The following is a 22,073-nucleotide window of genomic DNA, read 5'->3' as shown; positions in this document are numbered from 1 at the left end:
GGTGGGAGGAGGCTGACGGTCCAACGAGCTCCCTCTTCGCAGCCTTGCAGCAGCAGGAAGGATGGAGGCAAAGGAAAGAAGACATCTCTAAGCCGCCGATCTGGGAATTCTGATGGGAAGGAAGCGAGCGGGAACCGTCCTGCTGCAGGTAAACATCTTTTTTTTTTTTTTTGTTCTTCACGTGAAGATAACGCCTTATACGGAAAGGGCACGGACGGATGGGAGAAGGGGGGGGGTTGCATAACAAGAAGAGGATGCTATTAATGTTGGCGATGTGCGCGTTGCTTCCGTGACGTGATGAGAGCTCCATGGAGGAGGAGGAGGACGACTCGAGGGAGGGAGGGATGGGGGGGTGTGAAGGAAAATATTGCCGGCTATACAGGCGGGCCCGCGGCCTCCATCAACACGACACCTGCATGTGCTGCTGCTTGCCTTCTTCATACAGCCCAAATATTCCGCACAACTCGGGTCTCTTATCATTCGTAGTAGTAATACAGCAACTCACCTCCATCTCCATGACAACAGCTTCTTCCTTTAGAAGCAACCCCCCCACCCCCCACTTGCCACCTCAAATAGTTCAGGCTGTTTTGTAACGTGAGCGCCCCAGACTGCATTGTTTACAAGCTTGTTTGAAATAGAAACACAATCCATAACCAGACTTGACTAAAACTGTCGTAATTCTGAAGGAAATAATGGAAGGTTTCAAAATAATGACCATATACCCGAAAGCATTTGATACATTATTCCAGATGTCATTCCAGAAATCGCTCCAAAAACAAATTTGTGGCTGGGGCAAAAGTAGTACACTGACAAGACATGCAGACACAAGTGGGAAAAAAAATGGCACTTCATCTTCTACTACCACCAAAACTCTGTAAGATGCTGGAATATTACTAATTCTTGTAGAGGATAAAGAATATGAATATGCCTGTGAGGATTGTCCGATTATTTGTATATGTCTGCGTTCAAATATCTTCACTATCGATCACTATCGATGCTAATGGTTGGCGTTTTAGTTACGTTTTTCATCATTTGTTAGCATTTGGCTAAACAAACTTTCCTAAGGTCAAGGTCTTTTTGGTTGTTATAAATACATGTGTAGTTTTCTGTGTTTAATGTTCACTTTGATGGCAAACTTCAACTGGGAGTAGCAATAAACGGCTTCACTAAATACTGTTGGGTCAGAAGAAAAAAAACAAATTGGATTAAAAAAAAAAAAAAAAAAAAAAGGACCGACACAACTTTTTGAGTTCTTAAACAAATTCAATTAATAATCCACAAAACTACGTAATTTTTTGGGTTGTGTTTTGGGTTATTCGTTTGACCCAACTTTTTGGGTTAATTGAATGACTCAATTGAATTTGGTAAAAAATGAACCGACCCAACTTTTTTGAGTTATTTAATCCAAAATATTGAGCCAAATTAACTAATAACCCACAAAACAAGCTAAGTTGTTGGTCTTTTTTCTGGGTTACGCATTTGACCCAACTTTTTAGGTAAATATGAGAAGCCAATTGAAATGGGTCAAAAATGAACCAAAACAATTTTTTTGAGTTATGAAAAAAACATTTTATTTAACTAAGCAACACAATATTTTATTTTATTTTGTTTAATTGTGGTTTATTCATTTGACTACGTTTTTTGGGTTATTCTATTTTTATTTATTTAATTCTCGTTTTTTCGACTGTTGAAGCATCTTTTTTGAAGAATTGTTAACCATGTGCCAAACTTCTGCTTATTACGACATGTGTTCGCCGCATTTGCAGTTTCCCGCAGAAAGCATGCACTTGACCATTGCAGGGGCGTGGAGGGAATCTCGGAGCAGTAATTTTATGGGACACCGGTCGCATTTGAAACCGACTGTGGAACTGTCTGTGCATTTCGGAAACTGAGATTGTAAAATTCCATATAAAACTGGTCATACATTCAATGAAACATAATGAACAGAAGTCATGCAAAGGTCTGTTTGTGATTCATAATTTGAGGTCAGTGATTAATATCAGCATATTCTCGGTCCACGTCATACTCTGTGGATGGAACATGAATGAATGAAAATGGGGCAATGTCATGTCTCATCACCACTCCAGTTTTTTATTAGCCAGTAAGCCACCTCCTGACCATATGGCTCACATTAAAAGCCTTCGGGGGCTCTTAATGTGAGGCATATGCGCCAAACATCCGCATGGAGGAGCAGACCCGCGAATCGCATTTCATTTTCAAAAAGTGATCCAGGAATAAACACGGTAATTGGTGTTATAATAAGCCCCTGTCGACCATTGTGGCATACACCTGCTTCAACAATACCATTTTCTATTTGCTAAAGACCAATCCCCAAACAATGGTCACCAAGCAACGGCCGCCTGATGCTCCGTCGGGCTTTAGGATTTTTTATGACGCCACACAAAGACACCTTTTGTGGTGGCCAACCGTCAATATATAGAAATACTGCAGGAGATCTCGTTCTCACAGCAAAAATGTATGCTAACATTAGCATGCACTGCACGCTTTCAAGGACATTATTAATCATTGTAATGGAAGCAGTTTAATATTAAATGAGCAAAAAAATAACCTTTTTAAATTAAACCAGTACCTTTGCCTCTCACACTATTATGACCTCTTTTAAGTCTTCTTCGGCTGGCTAATATGCTAGTAACGGCTATAATATTAGTTCAATTCAGCCTGATGAATGTAACTAATAGTAATATATAAATAAATGATAATGGGTAATTGTTTTACTTTAGAGTCATATTTGCTACACCCAAGTCTAATGATTGCTTTTAGTCGGGCTTCTGAGGGCAACATTTAAATAAATAAATAAATAAAAATAGCGGTAGACACTGATGCTACTTATTAGCCTCCATTTAGATTGAGGGTTGTAAACTGTCTTTCACCAAATGCTACTTATTTATTTCCACTTATTTATTACATCTTCAGATAGGTTCAGTGTTATTAATAATGGAAGCAGCAACATATGAAAAGAGTGTAAATCAAAACTTTTAAAACACTAGTTTTTCTTCGAACACTGTAGCCTCTATTGCTAATACGCTATCTTTGATATTATTTATTATATAGGTCTTTGGTGTCATGTTTGGTTCACTCATTCCAATATTTGCTTTTACTTGGGCTACATAACGCAAATAATTATTAATTGGTGTTTTATTACCATGGAACAGTGTTTGCTTTAGCATTTGATGCTACCATTTAGCCTCTATCAAGCTAGAGGGGTGTAAATGATGTATTTTCTTTAGCCTGAAAGCATTTACAGTTAACTGGCTTTTGGAAGATTTTGTTTATACATCTGTTACAAAAATAATAAAAAATACAAAAATAAAGACAGAGAGAACGAAAATGAAAAATAGGCTAGCTTTACACTACAGTATGCTACTATTATTGCATCTCTTTTTGCTTCACCGTGATAAATGTAAGTGTAATATTTGTTCTGCCTTTAGGCTACATGGTTCAAAACCGTAATAAATTAGTTCATACAATGCTACCGGTTAGCCTCTATTTAGTTAATGGTCCGTGGGTGCTAATGTTTAAAACTAAAGTCAATATTTCTTTGACACATACAAATTAAAGCAGTAAAGCAGGTACCAGCGACACAATTTGTTTGAAAAAACTGACCGCACATTTTTCTTCGAACAGCAGCTTTTCCCCCATCCAAAATAATGAGACTCATCTTATCCAATGCTGTGGCCCGTTCCAGAGCATTCCTGCTATATTGTGAGCACTTGATAGACGGAGCCGTGCGTTGCCATGGATACCAGTGCTGCTCAAGCTCAAAATATTCCCTTGTGAATGGAGTGCACAACAGCTCCAACGCAGTCGTTTGTTCCGCCAGTAAATACACCGATGGGGTCGAAAGGCTCAGGAGGGCAGACAATAAAAAATATCACGTGACGTGCAAATTTAGTTTTTCTACAAATTCACAGAGGTGGCAAAAGTTCTGGCACTCTTTTCTTGAGGATAAGTAAGGATATTTTTGTAAGTGGTTAGATTAGAAGTAGCAATTAAAGTAATAAAAAAAATAAAGCAATTAAAAAAAAAGTCTGACAAGTCATTAAAAAAATAAAAATGTGGAATATATGTAGAAAAGTACAAATGATTTATTACTGACAGTTATGTACAATATTTAATTAGTAATTTTGATATGTTGGCACGACAACAAAAACTGCTCACAAAATATTTAGGCTTTTTTTTTTTTTTTTACTCTAATTAAAAAAAAAAAAACTAATCAGAAATCACTGTATTACAGTAGTTAGCAAAAAAAAAAAAAAAACTTAAAAATGTAAACTATTAAGGAGGATTATTTTGTAAAGATCTGGGAACCTTATTGAACTTATGTTGGACTTGCAATTTCAACTATTGTTAAAAGAGCATTTGTTTTTTAAAACTTTTTTTTTTTTTTTTATGCAAGTATTATTATTTTAGTTTTCCTTTGGGCTGAAGTTTTTTTTTTTTTATGTTCCTTTTGTGTGTTGTTGTTGTTGTTGTTTTTTGTGCCTGCATAAAATAAACCCAATAAAAATATATTTTAAAAAAATGTAAAATATATGTGAAATGTATATTTGACACAAATTACAATAATACTAAATTCAAATTATCATGTTGTATTTCTTGTTTTTCATTTTTAAGTTTTTTTTTCATTATTATTATTTGTCTATATTTTTTTGTTTCCCCAATAGTTATTTTTGTCATATTTTGTATTTTAAGGTTTTGCCTATCTGTTGGCCACTGACGCCGTTTGCGTTCCTCCCACAGCCTTGAATCCGTCCAGAACCCCTGATGGAGCAGGATGTGGAGAGCCCGGCCATCAGCAAAGCGTCCAAGTTCCTCAAAGCGGCCGGCAAGGATCTGCCCAAACAGCCGGCGGCCATGGAGCGGGCCCGGAAGGTCCAGCGCTACGTCCAGAAAGACGGCAAGTGCAACGTCCACCACGGCAACGTGCGCGAGACGTATCGCTACCTGACGGACATCTTCACCACGCTGGTGGACCTCAAGTGGTGCTTCAACCTCTTCATCTTCGTCCTGGTGTACACGGTCACGTGGCTCTTCTTCGGATTCATGTGGTGGCTCATCGCGTACCTGCGGGGCGACCTGGACCACATCGCCGACAACCTTTGGACTCCGTGCGTCAATAACCTCAACAGCTTCGTGTCGGCCTTCCTCTTCTCCATCGAGACGGAAACCACCATCGGTTACGGCTACCGAGTCATCACGGACAAGTGCCCCGAGGGGATCGTCTTGCTCCTGATTCAGTCGGTGCTGGGATCCATCGTCAACGCCTTCATGGTGGGCTGCATGTTCGTCAAGATCTCGCAGCCCAAGAAGCGCGCGGAGACGCTGGTCTTTTCCACCAACGCCGTCATCTCCATGAGGGACGGCCGCCTGTGCCTGATGTTCCGGGTGGGGGACCTGCGCAACTCGCACATCGTGGAGGCCTCCATCCGGGCCAAGCTGATCAAGTCCAAGCAGACCAAGGAGGGCGAGTTCATCCCCCTCAACCAGACGGACATAAACGTGGGCTACAACACGGGCGACGACAGGCTCTTCCTCGTGTCGCCGCTCATCATATGCCACGAAATCAACCAGAACAGTCCCTTCTGGGAGATCTCGCCAGCGCACCTGGCCAAGGAGGAGCTGGAAATTGTCGTCATTCTGGAGGGCATGGTCGAGGCCACGGGTAAGTCTGAGCGCTGTGGAGAATTCTGATACCGTTTTTTGCAATAATTCGGACCAAAAAAGACGCAGACGGAGACTGATTGTCTGATAGGGGTTGATAGACGGACTAACACACTTTAAAAACAGTTCAAAACAGGTCAAAAGTAACTCAATCATGGATCAAAAATGGACCGATCCACTTTATGGGTCAATTTGACCCAAATTTCCAAGTTGTTTAATACAAAATGGCCCAATTTTTTTTTACCCAAAGTTGGGTCAAATTGACCCAACTTTCTGGGTTGTTTTGTACAAAATTATTTATGTATTTATTTATTTTATTGCAGAGCAAGTCAAGTCATCTTTATTTCACGCAGAACTCTGTCAAATTGACCCAAGTAGAGACTCAAACCCAACTTTTTGGGTTGTTTTATACAAAATAACCTAATTTTTAACCCATCGTTGGGTTAATTTGACCCAATGAAGTAGAGGATCTGACCCATCTTAATGGGTTGTTTTGTACAAAATTACAACTGTTTTTAGAGTGCAGACAGAATGACTGACAGAGACGGGGGCTGATCGTTAGAGACAGAGACGCGTGGACAGACAGACTGATAAGGACGGAGGGACTGAGTGACAGATAGGGACAGAGGGCTGATATAAGCTCGGGCTGGGAAGCAAATGGACAGACAGATAACAGCGTGGCGGATTGATGCACCGGCAAAAAGGGATGGACTGACAGGTAATATGTAGACGGATGGACAGATGGACTGACAAATTGAGCAGCTTGGCAGTGATGGACGGACAAGCCGGCAGATAAACCGGCTGGACAAATGGACAAAAAACAGGTGGACAAACTGACAAATATGGAAGGACGGACAGACTTGATAAGAACAGACAGATGGACTGAGAGGTAAGAACTAGTGGACGGAAGGCACAGACTGACCGACCCCGCCACACCGCCCCCAAGTCGCCATCAACCCTTGGGCTGTTCCCAGGCATGACGTGCCAGGCCCGCAGCTCGTACGTGAGCAGCGAGATCAAGTGGGGTTACCGCTTCACGCCGGTGCTCACGCTGGAGGACGGCTTCTACGAGGTGGACTACAACAGCTTCCACGACATCTACGAGACCAACACGCCCGCCTGCAGCGCCCGCCAGCTGGCCGACATGAGCGGCCGGGCCCGCCTGCCCCTCACCTGGTCCATGGGCAGCAAGCTGAGCCAGCAGGGCCTGGCGCCTGAGGCCGAGCAGCCGGAGCCGCGGACTGAGCGCAACGGAGACGTCGCCAACGCCGAGAGCGAGTCCAAAGTGTAGCTCCTCCTCCGCACGTACACGCATACGCAAACACGCTCGCAGCACGAGTCCAGTATTTGGCCCATCGGTGAGGAAAAAACAAATCGAGTCTCACCGACCACCAGATCCCTCTTATTTTTTCTATTCCAATATTCCTATAGGGACGTTTGCATACTGAGTATTTTTGTATATAATATGATATGTTTTGGACTCCTTCTGGTTTCTTGGGTTTGCCGTGTGAAATATTTGGCAGATGTTTGATACTAACGCGCTGGTTTAATTTAGGCCTGTACATAATCTATGCCTTACTGAAGCCTCGTCAACAACTAACAAACTTCAGTTTCCAGACATTCAAAAATGCTAGAAAAGGTTTTGGAAATGTGAACAGTCACAAACTTGTTCTTTTGCTTCATTCAAGGAAAGTGGGAAGTCGGAATTTTCAAATAAGATAAAAACAATAAATGACGCAAAATTGCGAGAAGGCAAGTTTGCTGGAAGTCAAAATGTGTTTTGTGTTTCATCACTATCCCCCATTTTGGTTTATTTTATTTTATTAGTTTATTATATTTGGTTTATTTTCGCCTAGAACGTTTTCAGGTCGGAGCTGGGAAAAAACAACTGGGATTATGCTGCATTCGAGGATTGTCGGAAGTCGGATATAGCCGAGTTGGTTTTTCCCAGTTCCGACCTGAAAGCGTTCGAGGTGAAAGTAAACAACCAAAACGGTGGGTAGTGATAAAAGTTTTTTTTATTTTGGTCCTAGCTCCACCAAACTTCTCTTCTCGCAATTTTGCTTCATTTATTGTTTTTATTTTATCACATAAGCATTCCATACGGTTCAGTTGTTCACCCTATAATTTCATGCAGAGAGATAGCGGCATACTGTCATGTTACGTGAAGTTATGTTGAATATTTATGAATGAAGAAAGCTAACTTGAGTAAATTGTGTTTTACTATTCACTGTCTGTGTTTTTAAAGGGGTCGCTATTGTAGAGTGACGTCACTTGTAGTCCGTCGGTGAAGTCGAGGTCCCTTTTTTTTATTTTATTTTTTTTATTTTATTTTTTATTTTTTTTCTCTCTCTCTCCCCCGACTTCAACCGATTTCAACCGTACGCACTTCCTGGTTTGAACTCGGAAAAATCCGACTTCCGACCATCCTCGAATGCAGCATATGTTGGCTGGAGTTTGGCACAACACAGCCAATCAGAGATGAGGTGCTGATCATGTGACTCGAATGCATCATATGTTGGCTGGAGTTTGGCATAACACAGCCAATCAGAGATGAGGTGCTGATCATGTGACTCACTGGCTGGACAAAATGGCAGCCTCCAAGAGCAAGGAAAGGAGTTTAGCTTTTGAAGAATGAAATATCACGAGGATAAGGACAAGAAGGTGCCGCCGTTGATCCAGGTAGATCCACAATAACGACACACATGTAGTACACGTGGTCAAATGAACTGCATGTGTTGGGGGTAGCTAGTGAGTTGACGTCCAACCCAAACAAAAGCAAAGTTGATGTTTGGAAACGTTTGCTAATGTTGACAAGGCTTTACTGTATACTATAAAGCTTTTATCTTTTTATTTTTTATTTTTTTTTACTCTCTCTCTCTCTCTCTCTCTCTCTCTCTCTCTCTTTGTCCCAGAAATGTACATTAACGGGCCACAACATTAGGTACAGCTGCACAATCAAATAAGATCCAATGCAACAGTGTAAAAGAATCACAATTAACGTCTTAAAAATGTCTAAACATTTAAAATGCCATTTAATACTACTGCCTTGATGATTGTTCTACAAAGGGCTTAATGTTTTGTTTATGATTGGCCCGAGTGAGAAGAAACGAGACAGACAATGGCCGGATGGATATTATGAATATTATATTCCGGCTGTACATTCTGCATGCCATCATGCTGAGAGCATCTTATTTCAAATATACAGATTTAAATGTACAAAAACAAATCTAATATATCGATATTAACAATAAATATGTGCATTATGCAAAGTATAGAAATAAGCAAGCTCGAACAAAATGAAAAATACAGAAAAACATTTATAGGTACTTATGCAATAAAAAAAACTGGCATCTTTTTGTAGAGGAAAAAACATATCTATTTAATGTACATTTGACTATTTTAAAAACACAGTAATAAATGATTAAAATGAAATAAAATTTAAAAAATACATTAAAAATGCTGCACATTTATAAATATAATGTAAAAAAATGGATCTTGACGTGACGGGAAGGACAAAAAAAACATCCGTTTCTAATATTTTGGCTTGACTTTATTTAATGACAGTAATGTGACAAAATAAAAAAATAAAAAAATCTAAAATGTAACGCACAGTCAGGTCCCAATAACAAAACTTGAATTGTTGAGTACACTCCTTCAACTGCCGAAACCATTATCTTTCAGCAAATTACAAAATCTGGCATACTTTTTGAGTTATTAAACATTGCATCATTTAACTCAAGGTATTTCCCACACAAAAACTGGTGAAAAATATGAATTGACCATACATTTGTGCATTAGTTATCCTTCCCTACAATAGATCCTATTGGAGCGTGCAGGTGTGCCTAATGCCTTGTCCCGTGTGTGCATAAGCATGTACAAACATGAATTAACCCTGTAAATTGTTTTTTCTTTGTTGTCCGCAATCTCCACTTTAAGAAACCAATGACAGCTCTTCTTACTTGCTAGCCCCGCCCCTTTCTCCCTCTCTTCCCCCGAGCTGCTTGTTTGTGGAACATTCCACGTTCCCAGTCCACGTTTTCAACACTTCCTGCGGAAAGCCATGACTTTGAACTGCCCTTTAAAAAAAACAAAAAACAAAAAACACTTTTTTGCACATTGGAGAGCGAGTCGCTGTTGCAGTAAAACCCCTGAACCCTTACACCTTTAAAAAAAAAAAAGAAAAGAAAAAAGCAAAACCTCTCACACATCACCAAACAGTATGATAATTAACCATAATAAATATACAGGAAATTGTTGATTGTGTTTCTGTTTTTGTCAACCTGTGTTATTGTGTTATGAAGCAAAAACATCCAGGATTCATGTTTAGGTCATTTTTCTTGTTTAATTCATAAAAAAAAAAAAAATCAGTTTTACAGCTTTTTAAATTTAATTGAACACTGCAGAGATTAATGCAAATGTAAACACGTTAACGGTCGAGCTCAAACACTATTTATTACACATGTCAAAAGCCATGATTTATTATTTATTTATTTATTTATTTATTTTTTGCAGTCTATAGTCTTGGAGTGATTTAGGATACACTGGAAACTTCCAAGCCTACAAAATGTCTGCCTTTTTAAAGTTAAACTTAATGTCTTTATCGTGGCCTTTGTTGACTTAGTCTACTTAGCAAAAAAATAAATAAAAAAATAAAATAGAATCAACAACATACTTGTAAAATAAAATAATAAATACACAAAAAAAAGCTTTTTTTTATTTTCAAAAATAATTTTACCAATAAATGTTTTGTTTTGTTGAAAAGTTCTTTATTAATTTTTTGTTTCTTTTTCTAAATAAAACAACAAATACTACAATAAACATATTGGTATATTCATTTTTGAAAAATCTGCTTTATACAATATAATTTGTGATATGTTTCTTTTTCTTTTTTTCAAAATAAAGTAAACATTATACGGAACAACAAAGACATACTAAAGTCGTCTTTAATAAATCTACTTTCAAAATCTATAATACATAAATATATAGAATAAAGAAAATACTTTTGCTCAATAAAAAAAAAAAACAACAATACACATATTGGTAAAAATCGCAACTCAAAAAGTATGTCTTGAAATAATCAAATGAGCACTTGCTAATAGCGGATTTTTCAAAGACTTTCTTACCAATTTGTTTATATTAGTTTGTTGCCATATTAGGCAAAATAAACTGAAAAGTAAATTGATTTGCAGATTTTTGTAACTATGGACTGAGTGAAATGTTCATTATAATTTAGTTCTCAACTATCAAAAAAAATAAAATAAAATAAACTTTTTATTCGCCTTTTCTTGAAATGAGGTGTACCCAATCATGTGACCTTGTATAGTGATATAAAAAAATTAAAACGCAGTTCATATGTTAAAAGTCATTAAAAAAAATAGCAGCATTAACTCCCACCTTCAAGTTTGTATAGTTGAGAGTGAGGCCACAGCGCATGTAGTGGAGTTAATCATGAAAATGACAAGGAATGCGCGGACTTCAAGCGTGGAATGTTTGGACTCCATTACCCAGCAAACACCTGGGCCGCCACAGGCTCGGGGAGCAGGTCGGCGGCGTCAGCGTTGTTGGCGGCGGGTCGGCTCACTTTCAGCGGGTGTTTCTCCAGGGCGTCCCGCACCTCCCGCGCGACGCTCTCGGGCCAGGACAGCATCTCGGCCCGCAGCTTGAGGGCCGCCTCCATCAGCGCCCCCTGGCGGCCGTCCAGCTCCGACAGGAGGTCCAAGTTACGTCGGAGCTGGGCCAGAGCGGGGTTGGGGGGTGGGGTATCCGAGTCCAGGCCGGAGGGGGCTTCGGGGCGGTTCCAGTCGGAGTGCGGCGAGGCCTGGCCCGACATGTAGGACTGGAACTCCTCCGGGGTGAGGTTGAGGGATTGCGCGTCCAGCTTCTCAATGAAGGCTGCCGCGCAGCACTGGACAAAAACAACCACAGCATGTTGATGTTTTTCAACACTTTGGGGTATGTGATTATATTAGGCTGCCATCTTTGTAGAGTGGGTTGCATCATGTCCGCCATGTTTGTGGCGTGTGTTGCAACGGGGATTTTTTTTTCCCCCACGTATGTATGTATGTATGTATGTATGATTTATTTGTATTATTATTATTATTATTTTTATTTGTATTTTTTTTTACATATCAGCCTTTTTTTGTGGACTTCTTTCATGTCTGCTATGTTTGAAAATTATTTTTTTTACATCGTGTCATATGTCATGTCATCATGAGGTTTTTTTTCTTTTTTTATGTCCACTATTTTATTTTTCCAAATCAATGCCCGTCATGTATGTTTTTTTTTTTTCATGTCTGCATGTCAGAGCTTTATCTTTTTAAAATTATGTCCACAAAGTTTTTATTCTTTTATTTTATTTTTTTTATTTATTTACATCATGTCCAATGTCCACCACATTTGTAGGACTTTTTTTTTTTTTTTTCTCAAAAATATGTCCACCATTTTTAAGGATTATTTATTTTTACATCTTGTCCACCATTTTTGTGGACTTTTTGTCCATTATATTCTCAAACATGTTTGAGAATATATATTTATTACATTATGTCCACCATCACTTTTGTGGACTTTAGTACATCATGTCATGTATATCAAAATGTACATCTTTTTTATTTTTTTATTTTTTATTTTTATTAACATCGTGACTACCGCATTTGCATTTTTACCAATATGTCCACTATTTTTGTGGATTTTTTTTTTATGTCTACCATTTTGATTTTCATATCATGTCCACCATGTTTATTTTTTTATGTCTGCCATGTTTGAGCATTATATTTTTAAAATTGTCTACAATTAAAAAAAAATAATAATAAAAAAAAATAAAATACATGATGTTCAGTTGTCCATGACATTTTGGTGCGACTATTTTCCACTATGTCCATAATTTTTGTGGATTTTTTTTTTTGTTTACCATTTTGTTTTTCAAATCATGTCTACCATATTTTTGATATTTTTTTTGCCATGTTTGAGCATTATATTTTTTAAATTGTCTACTATTTTTTTTTAACATGTCCAATTGTCAATGACATTCTGGTGAGACTTTTTTTCCAATATGTCCGCCATTTTTGTGAATTTTTTTTATTTATGTCTACCATTTTGTTTTTCAAATCATGTCTACCATGTTTGTGATTTTTTTTTTTTTTGAGCATTTTTAGAATTGTCTTTTTTTTTTTTTTTTTTTTCATCATGTTCAATTGTCTGACATTTTTGTGAGACATTTTTTCCAATATGTTCACCATTTAAAAAAAAAAAAATCATAAGTACTGTTTGAGGATATTTATTCTCCCACGGTTGGCTTTATTATTATTATTATTATTATTATTATTATTATTACTACTACTACATCCTATACACCATGTTGGAGCATTTTTTTTTTATTTATTTTTTTAAATATCATATATACTATATTTGTGGATTGTGTGGCAACATAACACTCATTAAATGTTTCTGCGTGCCACGCAAAGCGCTATCTGGATTTGATTCATTTCATTATTACATCATGTCCGCCATATTTGTGGATTTATTTTATTTCTTGCAACCTGTCCAACACGTGTGTGGAGTGTGTCAGCAACGAATAAACTGCAGCTTATCTTTTCATTGGTCCGCTCTCCCCCTCCCATCTTTCCCTGCACTGCAGCGGCTCACATGACAAGTGTCAGCTGTCTTCTGGTCTGTCTCCAGGCAACCGACTCTGTGGCGCAACGGTAGCGCGTCTGACTCCAGATCAGAAGGTTGCGTGTTCAAATCACGTCAGGGTCATTACTTTATTTTTTTATTTTTTTAAAACAAAATTTTTTAAATACGCAAAACCAGAGGTTCTTTTTGAGTCACTTTCAACTTATTTAAGTGTGACTAATTGAAAGGAAGGAAGGAAAGCTGACCAGGTTGGTAAAGTAGTATCCGTCCTCGCCGGTCATCAGCCGGCTGGGGTTGCAGAAGCGCGTGATGTACTGGATGTTGGACTGCAGTCTGGGCGGGTTGGCCTTGAGGACGATATAGATGAGCGCCGGCAGGAAGTCGTCGGCCGATGCCGGCTCGCTTTTGGTGCTGCCGATGGCGGCGAAGATGTGCTTGCTGCAGCGCGTCACGCACGCCAGCTTGTCGCGTGGGACCTTCTTTGAGTCCATCTCGATGATGTCTGGAGGTGGGCAACATGGGGGTGGGTTAACAAATACATGATAGTAGCGGGAGTTTAGCTGAGGTAAGGCGTTTAAAAAAAGAATGAAGGTACTCTGACATACTGTACTTGTAGACCTTATTTACTCTAATGCAACTGCAACCAGTCCCACGCGTTTATTAGAGGTAAGGCGTTTTTAAAAACAGCGAAGGTATTTATTACTGAGACTCAAGATTGAGCTCTCACATATTTAAAGGCTTTATTTCCTCTAATGCAACTGCAAACAATACCACACATTTATTAAAGGTCGCATTTAAAAAAAAAAAAAAGCAGGAGCATGTTTTTTTTTTTTTTTTAACAGACTTAAGATTGAGCTCTCACATTAAGGCCTTAATTCCTCTAATGCAACTGCAAACATTCCCACACATTTATCAAATATTAAATTTGAAAAAATGTTGTTTTTTAATTAAAACAAAATTAAAAACATTTAAATTTAAAAAAAAATAAATTTTAAATTAAATTTAAAAAATTACAAATGTATAAAAATGTACAGTGTTTTTTAATTTTTTTAATTTTTTATTTTTTTTAACAGTGACTCAAGATTGAACTCTCACATGCTAACTTATAGACATAATTTCCTCACATTCTTATAGGCTTTATTTCCTCTAATGGAACTGCAAACATTCCCACACATTTATTAGAGATTAAATTAAAAAATGTTTTACATTTTTAAAATTAGAACAATTAAAATTAAAACGTAAAATTAAAAAAATACATTTAAAATTAAGTTTAAAAAATAATAAAATGTAGGGTGTTTTATCATAGTAACATAAATAATCCAGTCTGAGATCCTTTTCTCAATTTGAGCTTCGGTGCAGTAACGCAACTACAAAGTGTTAGACTGGCATTTGTTAGTGGTAAGGTTTTCATTACGGCAACAGTCCCAGATTTCACCGAGGGAAATTGATTGATTATTAGTTCAAGTGGATGACACAGGTGGAAGTGTGGCATTTATTACAGAGGAGAAACTTTATTTGAGTAAATAGAGACAAGGAATTCCAAAGTAAAGCTGCCCAAGTTACCTGTGATGGCTTTGACCACGTTCTCTGAGGCTTCTGGAATCTCCTCGTCCATGGGCACACAAAGCATCTGGATGTTGACCCAGTGAAGAGCTCTGCAAGGCAAACCGCAGCAAGCATTGAGGCGGCCGACGTTAGCAAGAAGAGAAAGACGCGCGACGCCCACCTGATCCGGTTCTGCATGGCCAAATCCTTCCTCTCGTCGTCGGTGGTTTCCGGGCAGAAGACGTTTTTGTACAGACGAGTCATGATGTACTTCTCCACTTGGTCCATCACCTGCTCCACGGACTCGGACGAACCTGGGGAACGCTGCAATCACGCATCCGTCACATTTTCACGCATGATGAGATGTTCTCCTAGGCCCACCTTTGAAGTGACTCATCAAGCGGTCGGCCAGGCCCTGGTAGAAGTCCTGAACGCACTCCGACACTTCTTCTGCGTTCAGTTCCTGAAACTAAAACCGTGTCGTTAGCATGTCGGCCATTTTTGTGGAGAACGTTGTATCATGTCGGCTGTATTTGTACAGTAAATTTGACCTTGTACAATTTGTTTGTGGATTGTAGCCTGTCCTGCCATTTTTATGGAGTGTCTCGCAAGTGTTAGCCATATTTGTAGAACGCAGATTGTCCGCCATTTTTGTGCAATGTGTTTACAGCATGTCAGCCATATTTGTAGACACACTGAGGACTTTTTGTGAAGCAGTTCACCTTCTTGCTGGACATGCTGAGCAGGAAGCTGCGGCACTGCTTGTGGATCTCCCGGCCGGGCCGCTGTAGGTTCTTCAGGAACTCCACAAAGTCCTTTGACACCTGGTCCGAATCGAAGCTGGCATGGCGACTCATGGATGGGCTGCTCGTCTTCACCTCAGGGGAGTCTGATGACGGGGAAAAAGGTAATTTAAAAAAAAAAGAAAGTTGTCTTGGTTCTAGACTTTGATTCCGATTGTTCTGTTATCAGAATGTTGCCTGTTTGTGGATCAAGAATGTGGACTTTGCCTTCTTGCAATCTCCTTGACACTACAAGACATGTTGCATTGATGTCACACATACCACATTTGAAGTAAGTAATTAATTAAAATAGTAAAGTTATTCTCGCATGAAATTTTTCCTATCATTTTTTTTCACGTTTGGTTTCAATGGTACCTTTCTTGGAAGCAGTGCGCGATGACGGGCTGAAGAACTTCTTGACAGTCGTCACTTTGCGCGTCTTCTCGTTGGTTTTCTTCTCCTCGAACTTGGAAAAGGGTCCGAGCGAGGACTGGGACTGCGATGATGGTGGTGGCGTGGCCTGGGCCTGGGCCGGACCACCATGACTGCTCGCGTATGCAGCCGCCTCCTCCTCTCGCTGCAACCTAACACAATTAAGGACGCGGCATAATTTTCTCCACTTGTGATCATATTTCCTCAAATAAAATTGAACAACTCTCTACAGATTAACAAACGGTAAAGAAATAAAGTCATACTACTCAGTTGCTGTATTTAAAGGGATACTCTCCTTATTTAGCCATTTTTGGCAGTTAACCATTAATATTTTGTCTATAATTGATATCTTTATTTTTTTTCATGTACAATTAGTACCTTTAAAAACACATTTTACAACTTGCTGTCGACTAAAAATGACATCACAAAGGCTCAGGTAACCAATCACAGCTCAGCTTGTGAATGTCACATGACCAAACCTAGAAAACAATAATTATTATAATTATTAATTATTATAATTATAACTTTTTATTGCTATAATGGGCTAAATAAGTGAAGTATCCCTTTAACTTTTAAATATGTACAACACAATTTAAAATAATAGCTTATGTATTTAAAAAATACAACACTACAATACATATATATTACATATATAACAATCTACAAATATTGCTTTTTTAAATCTAAAAATAGTACATAATACATACAAAATGCATTTTTATAAATAAACCCCCCCCAATAATTTTATATAAATAAATAACAATGTAATTTGGTATGAATATTAAGGGGAAAAAAATATTTACAGAAGAACTAAACTCTCTGAGTCTGTAGTTTGGTCAACATATCAAACAAATTAGACATGCAATCGCTTTTTTGACTAGGGCCTCCTAATGGTTTGGAGGTGCAGTGCAGTTACTTTGATTGGCCTTATTGTTTATTTATTTATTTTCTACGATATTTTTATTGTATTTATTTATTTATTTATGTATTTATTTATTTATTTTTACGATATTAAGTCGTACTTTTCAGCCAAGGCCCAGTCGTCCTGGATCTGTTTCTGGCGCACCCGTTGGTACTCCTCCCTCCAGCACTTGGAGCACAGGCCTTGCCAGGCGGTGTTGCCGTAGTAACCGCATCCCTTTTTGCACAGCAGCTCCGACTGGTCCACGTGGATGCCGCGTCGCTCCGTCTTCTGACTCATGCTGCGAAAAAGAAAATGTTTTTGCGGAAAGATGAAATTCCGCTAGCACACAAATGGGGAACAAAATGACCCTGACGTGATTTGAACACGCAAACTTCTGATCTACCATTGCGCCACAGAGTCCAAGTAGCTTATTTTATTAGTCTAATCATAATACGCAATAACGTGAACACCCTGAGCCATACCATGAACAGCAAAATAAGTGCGTAATTTGACACCCCCTCAAAAGGCTTATACTGTATTGCAACTGCACACAGTGCACAGTTGTCACAGATGTCGGCAAAGTACTACTTTTGTCTAAATTTTAAGCTCCTCAACTTGCAAAATGCAAAACTTGGCCTGTCCACAAAAAAGCAAGTGAATTTTTCAGAGAATAATAGGTTTGATATGTTTCCAAAAATGTCAAGCAATCTTAATAAAATAGTGAAACATACTTTTTTTTTTTTTTTTTTTTTTTTTTTTATAAACACAATTGGCTGGCAATCAGTCCAGGGTGTACCTATGGATGGATGGATGGATGGACAAGCTTATACAAAATTTATATATGTGTAGATTTATGTGCTTTTTAAGAGGCGGGGCTTGGGATCATGTGACGCGTCTGAGTTTTGGGATGTGAACTGTGGTTGACAGCAGTTCACGAGTATGCTCATTGTGTTTTACTGTTCTCAAAGCGTAGGCTCCATCATATCAGTTCACATCCAAAAAGTTGCAAAAGTGGCTCTCCTTTCCCACAAGTGATGGCATCACAGCAAGTGTATTGCAAAAACCCGAGAGAGAAAAAAGCAATAAATCAAGCAGGTACAATGAACGGCGGGGAACATTGTTTCACAACGGATGGTTTCCTTATGCTGCCTAATGCCACAAGGGTATCATTTTCCTGGCATTTAAGCATTGCTATTATATGCTGTGATGTGTGATGTATTTATCTGCATTCTAGTCCTCGATGCATTTTTTAACTTTTGCATTTTAGCATCCATAAACATGTTCATGTTGCAATTACACCTTTAGTTGCATGTTGCTAACGTTAGCCCCATGCTGCAGCTAAACCGTGCAGGTCTACTATCAGGAGAACTGCAACCCGTGCACTTTAAACGCGACAAATTATTTACCACAAATGTTCTATGTGAAATGCATACCTCTTGTGTTTTTAAGCACAAATGCGCCAACGTAGAAGCTGTTTTTCCTTCAGTTCCGATAGCAGCCAACTTTGCCGGACAAAACAAGGAGCTTCTTCGAGATTATCCTTCGTGATATGGTCACAAAATTAAACGATGATCCACAGAATAAAATCACTTGATCCTTCTAACGAGAAACATAGCAGGATGTGCCACATTGTACCTATTTTATTGGGTCCATGAGCCTTCAGACGAGAGGGAGGGATTTGACCGTTACGTCATCGGACGCCGGAATACACGAACGCTCGGACCACGTGGTCACGTGATTGGCGGAAATAGCCGAATGACTTTCGGTTTTGATTTTTTTTTCCCCCTCCAAGAAAACGACAGTTCCGTGCTAGTTTCAGCACCGCCACCTGGCGGTCGGGAGGGACGAAATAGAACATCGCACTTGTTGACGTTTAATCCTCGCAGGAAAATACAACGAATCTACATTAGTAAATATAACACTATTTTTCTTGTGAAAATTATTCTTCACTTTTATTTCGACAAAATTCCACTTTTTTCCCGTTTTCCCACCAAAAAAGTCGTCCCCAAGATGGCGCCGCGGTACCATCTACGCATGTGCAATTTTGATTTGAAACATGTTTGTATGAATAGTTTTTAATTTGTTTAGGTTTTTAACACAAAGTTGTCGTGTGTTTTTAAGTGGGAAAACGGCGACGAGCAACAATGAGCATGAAGTCATAGTGTTATATATATATATATATATATATATATATATATATATATATATATATATATATATATATATATATATATATATATATATATATTTCGTAGCAGTCCAGCTGCCTGAATTGGTTCCAAAAGTGTTTTGTCTCCAGAAGTGGAAAAGGGACTCACCCTCAATAACTTACTTTGCCTACACCCTGAAAAGGCACCTTACCACTCATTAGAGTGCATCGTTATTGTTCATGAGTACATGCGCATAATGGAAAGAAGGCAAAAGAGCGAGGGGAAAAGTAGTAGTACTAGGAACTTCCCACCACTGTTTGCCTCTGGACTTGTGTGATGTTCCAATGGCTGGTTGAGTTTACGTCACTGACTGTAAGTAAACACACACAAAGTCAAATATACCGTGGACTGAAACGAGCTTGTTATTGCACACACATACGCAATCAGCTCCAACCATGATCCTGCTGGGCTCCAGTCTGTGCCTTCCCTCACAGGCCACCGTCCAGGAACTGTTTGTGGTGGCCCGCGACGCCAACGCGATCCCTAACATCTCCCTGGAGCCGGTCCTCACCACCTTCCTGTCACTGGACTCGTCCGCCGCGCTGCAGCACCAATACGCCTCGCTGCAGAGGAGCCTGAACGAGGCTCAGCAGGCTGCGTTGGGCCTGCGCCTCAACCGAGAGCTGGGGGGCAGCAGGGTCACGCACGGAGGGGTTGGCGTCGTGGCACTGGCTTTGTCCTTGCTGTTAGACCACATTGCCCAACAGGTCGGTAACATTATTTTCTGGTTATGAAAACCTGGGTTCTCTTGTGACATCACAACTTTAAAAAAAAAAATATATATATACTCATAACTTCAGAATATATTTTCATAACGACACAAGCAGACATAAAATAGAGATTCTAAATTCTGTTGAACTACTTTTCTTTAAGTTATTACATTTCATAATGAATAAATTATTTTATAGTCTATAATTTTATTCATCCATTAGGTGAGAAGCAACAGTTCCACAGAGACCGGCCAATCACGTCTGACAAGTCCATCCAAAAAGATTTTCGGCATTGCAGTCTCTTCAAGAATCGGCGTTATTATGCAAAACTACCTGAGCTTGATCCCGGGTCTCGCCAACGACCAGGATACGATAGCCGAGACCACGGAGGTCTACGACAACTGGCTCAAACTGGAAATGCTGGACCATTACCAGAGGATGACCAAGAAGAAGAGGATGAGTTCAGTATCTATGCAGCAGTGGTTGACCGGCGCAGCACTTCATCTCCACATGAGGATACACCAGGTCAGTAAACACTTTGTAAAATGTCTTTAATGCCTTTTTTTTTTTTTTTTTTTATAGGGTTGTAAATAATGTATTGTATTTTAGCTTATTTTGTTTAAAAAAATAAAAAAATAAAAAAAATCTCTAATTTATTAATTTTGAATTCAAGTAATTTCTCTGTATTATAGCTTTTGTTTTTACTTGATTCATTATTTTATGTATTCATTATTTTCTGTAAATGTATTTTTTTGTGTTTATTTATGTTTGTTTTGTTTTTATGTTGTATGTATTTTTAAAGCTGTTGATTTATTTGCCTTATTACTATTAATATTTGCTACATTAAAAAATACATTACCTATTAATTCATGATATTGATACTTTTTCATATTTTAAACTTTTTTTGAATTATTTTTCAATTGCCATTTTTTTTATTTTATTGGCCCCATTGTTATTATTATTAATAGTACATATTTATTTGCACATCATTTGTTGCTTTAATTTTTATCTATTTTTTGACTCACAGTGTCCCGCACTTTTTTTTTTAAATTATGTCTTTATTTTTAATTATTTTTATTATACTGGCCAACATGACTGGGAGTCTCCTATTGCACCTTTGCTTTTTGTTGGACCAGGTTCGTCTTCATTCTGTACCATTTGGGTCGGTGGAGTCTCTTCGTTTGTCCTACAAGACGTCATTCAACCGTCTGGTGCAGGGTTACACCGTCTACCTCCATAGGAACATTCGGGAGACGGCACCGTCAGCACCGCAGCAACGGGCTAACACGACCTGCTCCAGTGAGTTGTCCTTTAACATCAGCCAGGCAGAGACATTCAACGAGACAAGCCACGGGGGAGCTTGTAAAACAGATGAACTGGCTTCCAAAGGGGGCCTGCTGGTCATCGAGCCGGGCAGAAACGTCAGTCACAGTGTGTTGCACCACCCCTGCCAGTCTCCGGCCATACAGCAAGCTTTGGTGACGCGCATCATAAACTCGCAGGACCTGGACAACAGCAGAAGCTTTTTCCTCTACTCCAAAAAAGTCTTTCAGGGACTGCTCGCCCAGGAGGATGCTTTTCAGATCAATACAGACTAGATGAACAGTTAGAAGCATCCCTCGTGTGTGTGTGTGTGTGTGTGTTTTCAATACATATATCATTTGAAAATTGGCCACACATAATAGCTGAATAAAAAAAAAAACGTTTGTTTTTTGTTTTGTCCATCATACATGTCATTTTTAATTTATACGAGGGCCTGTATGTTAAATTGTGTAAGATAAGTAACGGTACGAAAACCCTTTAATGATCTACTGAATGGGAATTCAGGTGTTACAACAGCACACAGCAGAGTTTAAAAAAAATGATAAAAATATTAATTATTAAATAGAATAAAAATAGTGTACACAATAAGGCAATTTTATATGAAACAACTTGTGGCAAATGGGCCCCCTCTAGTGGCATGCAAAAGAATCACTGCTTAAACTTCAGGTCAGAAATGTAGTTTTTTTATGTGTAATACATTTTTAATCCAATCCTTATTTAAATAATATTCTATGCCTACATGTTTAAGCGCATTGTAGATGTTCAAATTATGTGTAATGTTACAGTGGCTTACCATAATATTAAATGTACTTTTTAGGAATAAAACCTCGTTTCTGATGAACACTACACA

At 38.7% G+C, this 22,073-nt stretch overlaps 3 protein-coding genes and 1 non-coding gene across 6 annotated transcripts; 3 read left to right on the top strand and 1 right to left on the bottom strand.

Annotated features, from left to right (window-relative positions):
• On the top strand, window positions 1–9,940 carry kcnj6 (potassium inwardly rectifying channel subfamily J member 6). Its single transcript, XM_077504631.1, has 3 exons — window positions 1–148; window positions 4,762–5,683; window positions 6,657–9,940. The coding sequence occupies exons 2-3, from the start codon at window positions 4,786–4,788 to the stop codon at window positions 6,971–6,973; spliced, it is 1,215 nt and encodes a 404-aa protein (XP_077360757.1). The 5' UTR covers window positions 1–148; window positions 4,762–4,785; the 3' UTR covers window positions 6,974–9,940.
• Window positions 9,941–10,560: 620 nt separating this feature from the next.
• rabgef1 (RAB guanine nucleotide exchange factor (GEF) 1) lies at window positions 10,561–18,695 on the bottom strand. Of its 3 annotated transcripts, XM_077504629.1 has the most exons (10): window positions 18,616–18,675; window positions 18,414–18,520; window positions 17,099–17,278; window positions 16,020–16,228; window positions 15,585–15,751; window positions 15,244–15,331; window positions 15,044–15,176; window positions 14,881–14,972; window positions 13,563–13,819; window positions 10,561–11,590 (listed from the first exon to the last, which is right to left on the bottom strand). In XM_077504629.1, exons 3-10 carry the CDS (start codon window positions 17,275–17,277, stop codon window positions 11,186–11,188), a joined length of 1,530 nt encoding a protein of 509 aa, XP_077360755.1. In that variant the 5' UTR covers window position 17,278; window positions 18,414–18,520; window positions 18,616–18,675; the 3' UTR covers window positions 10,561–11,185. The 3 variants fall into 3 exon arrangements, with proteins under 3 accessions (XP_077360755.1, XP_077360754.1, XP_077360756.1); XM_077504628.1 differs by having other exon boundaries at window positions 18,414–18,694; XM_077504630.1 differs by having other exon boundaries at window positions 11,439–13,372; window positions 18,414–18,695.
• Window positions 13,369–13,440, top strand: trnaw-cca (transfer RNA tryptophan (anticodon CCA)). Its single transcript has one exon. It is a non-coding gene; the product is annotated as a tRNA-Trp (tRNA).
• An 852-nt stretch (window positions 18,696–19,547) lies between the features above and the next one.
• Window positions 19,548–22,071, top strand: LOC144006381 (uncharacterized). Its single transcript, XM_077505191.1, has 3 exons — window positions 19,548–19,897; window positions 20,123–20,425; window positions 21,037–22,071. Exons 1-3 carry the CDS (start codon window positions 19,586–19,588, stop codon window positions 21,496–21,498), a joined length of 1,077 nt encoding a protein of 358 aa, XP_077361317.1. The 5' UTR covers window positions 19,548–19,585; the 3' UTR covers window positions 21,499–22,071.
• Window positions 22,072–22,073: the final 2 nt, after the last annotated feature.

Source organism: Festucalex cinctus, chromosome 18 (genome assembly GCF_051991245.1).
Source record: "Festucalex cinctus isolate MCC-2025b chromosome 18, RoL_Fcin_1.0, whole genome shotgun sequence".
Lineage (NCBI taxonomy): Eukaryota > Metazoa > Chordata > Actinopteri > Syngnathiformes > Syngnathidae > Festucalex > Festucalex cinctus.
The sequence above is the reverse complement of the archived record's forward strand: the minus strand, read 5'-3'. Positions and strand labels throughout refer to the sequence as shown.

Bases quoted from the DNA above. Each gene is read 5' to 3' on its own strand.
- LOC144006381 (XM_077505191.1), top strand. From the start codon at position 19,586: ATGATCCTGCTGGGCTCCAGTCTGTGCCTTCCCTCACAGGCCACCGTC. The intron at 19,898-20,122 runs GTCGGTAACATT...TTCATCCATTAG, and splicing joins TAGACCACATTGCCCAACAG to GTGAGAAGCAACAGTTCCAC. The intron at 20,426-21,036 runs GTCAGTAAACAC...TTGTTGGACCAG, and splicing joins TCCACATGAGGATACACCAG to GTTCGTCTTCATTCTGTACC.
- kcnj6 (XM_077504631.1), top strand. From the start codon at position 4,786: ATGGAGCAGGATGTGGAGAGCCCGGCCATCAGCAAAGCGTCCAAGTTC. The intron at 5,684-6,656 runs GTAAGTCTGAGC...GGCTGTTCCCAG, and splicing joins GGGCATGGTCGAGGCCACGG to GCATGACGTGCCAGGCCCGC.
- rabgef1 (XM_077504628.1), bottom strand. From the start codon at position 17,277: ATGAGTCAGAAGACGGAGCGACGCGGCATCCACGTGGACCAGTCGGAG. The intron at 15,332-15,584 runs GTGAACTGCTTC...ACACGGTTTTAG, and splicing joins TCAGCATGTCCAGCAAGAAG to TTTCAGGAACTGAACGCAGA. The intron at 15,177-15,243 runs GTGGGCCTAGGA...AGCGTTCCCCAG, and splicing joins CTTGATGAGTCACTTCAAAG to GTTCGTCCGAGTCCGTGGAG.